Genomic DNA, 4,824 nt, shown 5'->3' with positions numbered 1-4,824 from the left:
TATTTAACTTGTGAGGAGCGTTGTTAGGAACCATCCACGTTACTTCTTTGGGAAAAAATAGTTTGAAAGAAACCAAAATTTCTGATATAGAAACGTTTTGGAAAGGGGTCAAATTTGACCCGAAGACACCAGGAGGGTTAGAGGCAATAAAAAGGCCATGCATGTTGTCATTTAGTTGACATGCCTTGCTCATGTGCTGGACCAGGTGGAGGGTCTTGTCACTGTTACAAATACGTGTGGAACTCCGGGAGTTCCCTATCACACTCATTCAGAAACATTTAATGTGGTTTTTGGGATATGAAATATTTCCTGCACCAAACCACAGTCTTTGAACACAAGTTCAATATCCATATTAAAATCATAACAAAAGTGATAAAGAGTAATATAGTACAACACAATTAAAATCTACTCTCCATCAGTCTACATCAGGGGTCTTCAACGTTTTCCAGGCCAAGGACCCCCAAACTGATGGCGAGATGGAGCGGGGACCCCCTAATTATATATATTGTATAAAATGGTGTTATATCAAACTGGTCCTATAGTGCCATGTGTGCATTGATGACTGAAAGACATCTTCTGCCTCCATTTATCTGTTTACTACAGTGTGTTGAATTCATGTTAATGTGGATTTAAAGACATTTCAATTAGTGGAAAAAACTGCAGGGGGGGGGGGAATATAAGAAAAAGTCTAATCAACCAAAACTTTCGCGACCCCCATGCAGTACCTCCGCGGACCCCCTAGGGGTCGCGGACCTCCTGTTGAAGACCCCTGGTCTACATCAATAAATCAGAGACGGATGGAACCACGGACCAGATCTTATTTTTCATGTCACACACACACACACCTCTCTCCCATATGTTGCTGTGTCCTCCACAGCTGGGTACTGTATGTTCAGATGGGGTCCACTGAGAGGGACGTGGACTCGGATAAACCACTAGGCTGTGGTCAGACAGGGGAACAGTGACCCGGCGATTCGCCTCGTCAGGGGAGTTCCAATAAAAAGACCCATGAATGTAACTTCCTGTTGTGTTCTTTAATCGCCCAATGTTCCGTCAGATAGTTTATAGATCTAGGCCCGCTGAGTTTTTTTGCATGTCCCACCTGTGGAAAACCCCGCCACCCCCCTGCCGCAGCCTAAACACCGTACCCCCATTCAAAATGAATGGAGAGACCAGCATCTGAAGGACGATGCCGGCTGTGTGAATGCCCACTTGATCAGCTCGCCTGAATTCTCTTTCCTCTTTCTGTCTCCGTGTCTCTGGCCAGATCACAATAACGGAGACGGTGCTGTTCCTGGTCCAGTACACGTCCAAAGAGTTCGACCGCTCAGAGAAGACGGTAGCCACCGGGGACTGCTGTTACCTCAACCCGCTGGTGCGCAGGACCTTCCGCTTCCTCGGTAAGTCTCAGGCTTTTTTGGTGACTGCAGACCTGTACAGCCTTTTTTGTTCTGGGTTCTAGACGCACCGTTTCTGTTAAGGGATAAGGTCTCAGACACAGTCCCCCATCGGCCTCTCTGACACGGACGAGGTGGAAGGTTTTCCAGACAGGTTCCCTCCCACGGTCCAGAGAGCCTCTCTGGATGTGGGACGGCTTGTCTGTCCCAGTGTGGGTCAGTGCCATGTGGTGCGGCGGTGAAGTATCTTAAAAGAAATTCAGTAAGTAACTTCTCAGCGATAAAAAGTGTTAAAGAAATAAGTATGTGCATTTCTTTTGAGTTTTTGTAAATAAGGACCTCGTAGTTTTGTTCCATAATGTCCATATTTCAGAAAATGAACATCATCGGACTAAGTATGTCCATAGACTGTATGATGATGGACATATCAATACAAATGCTTAGCAATGTTGTACGTTTGGCTACAAAACACTTTGCCAAATAAGGCAAAAAATATTTGTGAATAGATTTATGGTAATTTCAAAGATGTTTTGAAAACAGCAGTCATGAACAGATGGTCACACCACATGATATTTTGACACCTTAAATACCAGGACAAATACAAATGACTAATGGTTTTTGAAATGTTAAAGTAAATGCATATATGGGAGAGGTTCGTGTGTGTGTGTGTGTGTGTGTGTGTGTGTGTGTGTGTGTGTGTGTGTGGTGTGTGTGTGTGTGTGTGTGTGTGTGTGTGTGTGTGTGTGTGTGTGTGAATATGAAAGACCTTGTGTTGAAAAGTGGTGAACTGTCACATTTCAGCTCTGTGATTTCCTTCCATTGATAGCTGTAGTCATATTTTCATATTTTGTCAGATCCCCTAACGACACTACTGACGCTGCTAGATTTTGGGATGTTTTTCATCTACAGATTTTGTCAGTGCCGAGCTTCGAGCTCCGCTGTGTTCTATTTCTGTTTTCACTCTTCGGTGACATTTTTCAGAATTAAAACTGCAGATGCCATTCAACAGGTAGCCTTTTAAAGAGAGTCAGCGCCATCTGTTATGCTAATGAGCTCAGGAATGCACTCATGCTAGGTGGGATTCAACAAGTTGAGAGAAGAGTTGTGCAGTTAAGAGGCTCTGCTGAATAAAACCTGGAACACCGGTACGAGCAAACCTAATGAAAGAACAGAGAGCTTTAAGATAAGAATATGAAAAGGTTCTTGCGTGAGGCACTATGGTATACCAGTTTCTTACCTGAATTTCCTTTGATGTCTTTACTTTTTACTCTTATTTTTTGTCTCGTTAATAGCAACGTGTGCACGAGTGTGTCCATCGTATCTGACTTGGTAGGCATTCAGCTACACACAGATCTACCCCACTGTGGCACTAAATGCTTCCTCTTGGGGGGATTACTAGAATTGTTGGGTCTTTGTAAATTATAGAGCGGTCTAGACCTGCTCTATCTGTAAATTATAGAGAGGTCTAGACTGCTCTATCGTAAATTATAGAGAGGTCTAGACCTGCTCTATCTGTAATTATAGAGGGTCTAGACCTGCTCTATCTGTAATTATAGAGAGGTCTAGACCTGCTCTCTCTGTAAATTATAGAGCGATCTAGAACCTCGCTATCTGTAATTATAGAGAGTCTAGACCTGCCTCTACTGAAATTATAGAGAGGTCTAGACCTGCTCTATCTGTAAATTATGAGAGGTCTAGACCTGCTCTATCTGAATTATAGAGAGTCTAGACCTCTCTAATCTTTATTATAGAGCGGTCTAGACCTGCTCTATCTGTAAATTGTCTTCCGATGAGATACTATGAATTAAACTGAACTGGATTTTCTCACATGCACACAATTCTTGCTGCAAGCCTACAGTACAGTGCGTTACAGACTTGCAAGCATGCAAAAAATACCCTAGACTGCTTTCTGATAAAACACATACACACACACGCACATTGCAGCACGGCGTTGGCCTCTCCTTGTCCTCTCTCTTGCTTAAGTGAGAGCAGGAGATAAGACTGCAGAAGAGGATTATTACCGAGATCCCTGAGGGGAAATCCACTTGGTGGCCCGGCTTTACCCTCGCATTTACCCATCCAGGAAGCCATTCACGCTGCACGTTCATGTTAACAGGCCTCGTATTTCAGACTAAAGCCCCTTTCATCGCTAAGAGACTCATCGGAATTGGTTATCATATATTATACACTGGTAACGTGTTTTATCTGAATAAGGCTTATGTCTTAGTGTTAATTGGTGTCAGTCTTGAAGAGTGCTGTGCCTTGACTTTTCATTAAAGTGGGGCGGAAGATAAACTACTTTGGCTGCGCAGCTTCCTTTTGTATCTCAGGGTTTCGTCAGCAGTGATAGAGCACCACAGTAATCTCCCACGTCCTTGCAGAGGAAACAGAAGATATGTATGCTAATCTACCCTCCGACAGGAACAGGTGTATAATGGAGAATTAAAAGACAACAAACGGAAAGTGAAAAGAAGCGGGACTTTTTGTTTGTTCTTGAAGATGTTTTATCTGACTACCTGAGAAATGTGATCAGTTCAATTGACTGTTGGAGAGCACTGGGCAGTTGAATATCCTCAGAATCACGAATGTTATGACGTATTTATGGCTGAATTGTTGAGAAAATTCCATGTAAGTATGTGCAAGGTGTCCTTATCATCCCAATTTGCCCTCCAACGCACCGCTACGGTCATGAGCTTTGGAGACAGACGGACAGCATGAGATTACAGATGCAAGTAATGAAAATGTCATTCATTAATTTAAGCTTTAAAAATTGGGGGAAAATATAAGTCTCATGGGCGCTTCACTTCAGGTGTTTTCCAGGCATGTCCACTTGAAAGGAGATCCTGGGGCAGACTTAGACCATGCTCCAGGGACGAAATAACTTCTCTAGCATTGGAATCAATCAGTTAAGTGCTTTACATGAAGTAACAACAGTAAAACATAACATACAGTAAATCAGAAGGAATAAAACAAACAGTACATCAGAAACAGAATACATGAAAGCAGAAACAACTAAAAATGTCATAAAGTTACTATGTATTAAAAGCTGTTCTAAAGTCTCGGTGCTGCACTCAGCCCCCACTCGGTACCTCGACCATAGGACTTCTGAAACCAGTTGATTGGACGACCGCTATGACCAGGGTCACAGTCTCGGACAGAGACACTGGAGACATGTCTTAGGAGCCACTGAAGGACTGGAGGACATACCTAAACTGAGTGCCTGGTCAGACCAGGTACAGCACCCACAAGTCATTGGGGGTGCTCGAAGCTTGGGGACACACGCGCTGTGCTGGTTGGAGCATGCTGCTGTTATTCAGTGACAACAAGTCTCTGAGCTGGTTGTTACGTAGAGACGTAGAGGACGATTTGTCTTATTGATTTCTGACATACTACTGACCAGTGTTGGGCAAGTTACTTCCAAAATGTA

The 4,824-nt window shown here is 43.4% G+C and overlaps 1 protein-coding gene and 1 long non-coding RNA gene across 4 annotated transcripts in view; both read left to right on the top strand.

The window, feature by feature from the left end:
- The window catches only part of LOC116685844 (uncharacterized), a 286,432-nt gene that overhangs the window by 154,148 nt on the left and 127,460 nt on the right, over window positions 1–4,824 (top strand). The window lies entirely within an intron of this gene.
- Window positions 1–4,824, top strand: part of plppr5b (phospholipid phosphatase related 5b) — a 179,615-nt gene that overhangs the window by 50,157 nt on the left and 124,634 nt on the right. For all 3 annotated transcript variants that reach the window (XM_032510801.1, XM_032510802.1, XM_032510803.1), the window contains one exon: window positions 1,268–1,400. In XM_032510801.1, the coding sequence (XP_032366692.1) occupies window positions 1,268–1,400 (133 nt within the window). The remainder of the gene's footprint in view (window positions 1–1,267; window positions 1,401–4,824) is intronic.

The sequence above is a fragment of the Etheostoma spectabile genome, unplaced genomic scaffold, assembly GCF_008692095.1.
Source record: "Etheostoma spectabile isolate EspeVRDwgs_2016 unplaced genomic scaffold, UIUC_Espe_1.0 scaffold272, whole genome shotgun sequence".
NCBI classification, from domain to species: domain Eukaryota; kingdom Metazoa; phylum Chordata; class Actinopteri; order Perciformes; family Percidae; genus Etheostoma; species Etheostoma spectabile.
The sequence above is the reverse complement of the archived record's forward strand: the minus strand, read 5'-3'. Positions and strand labels throughout refer to the sequence as shown.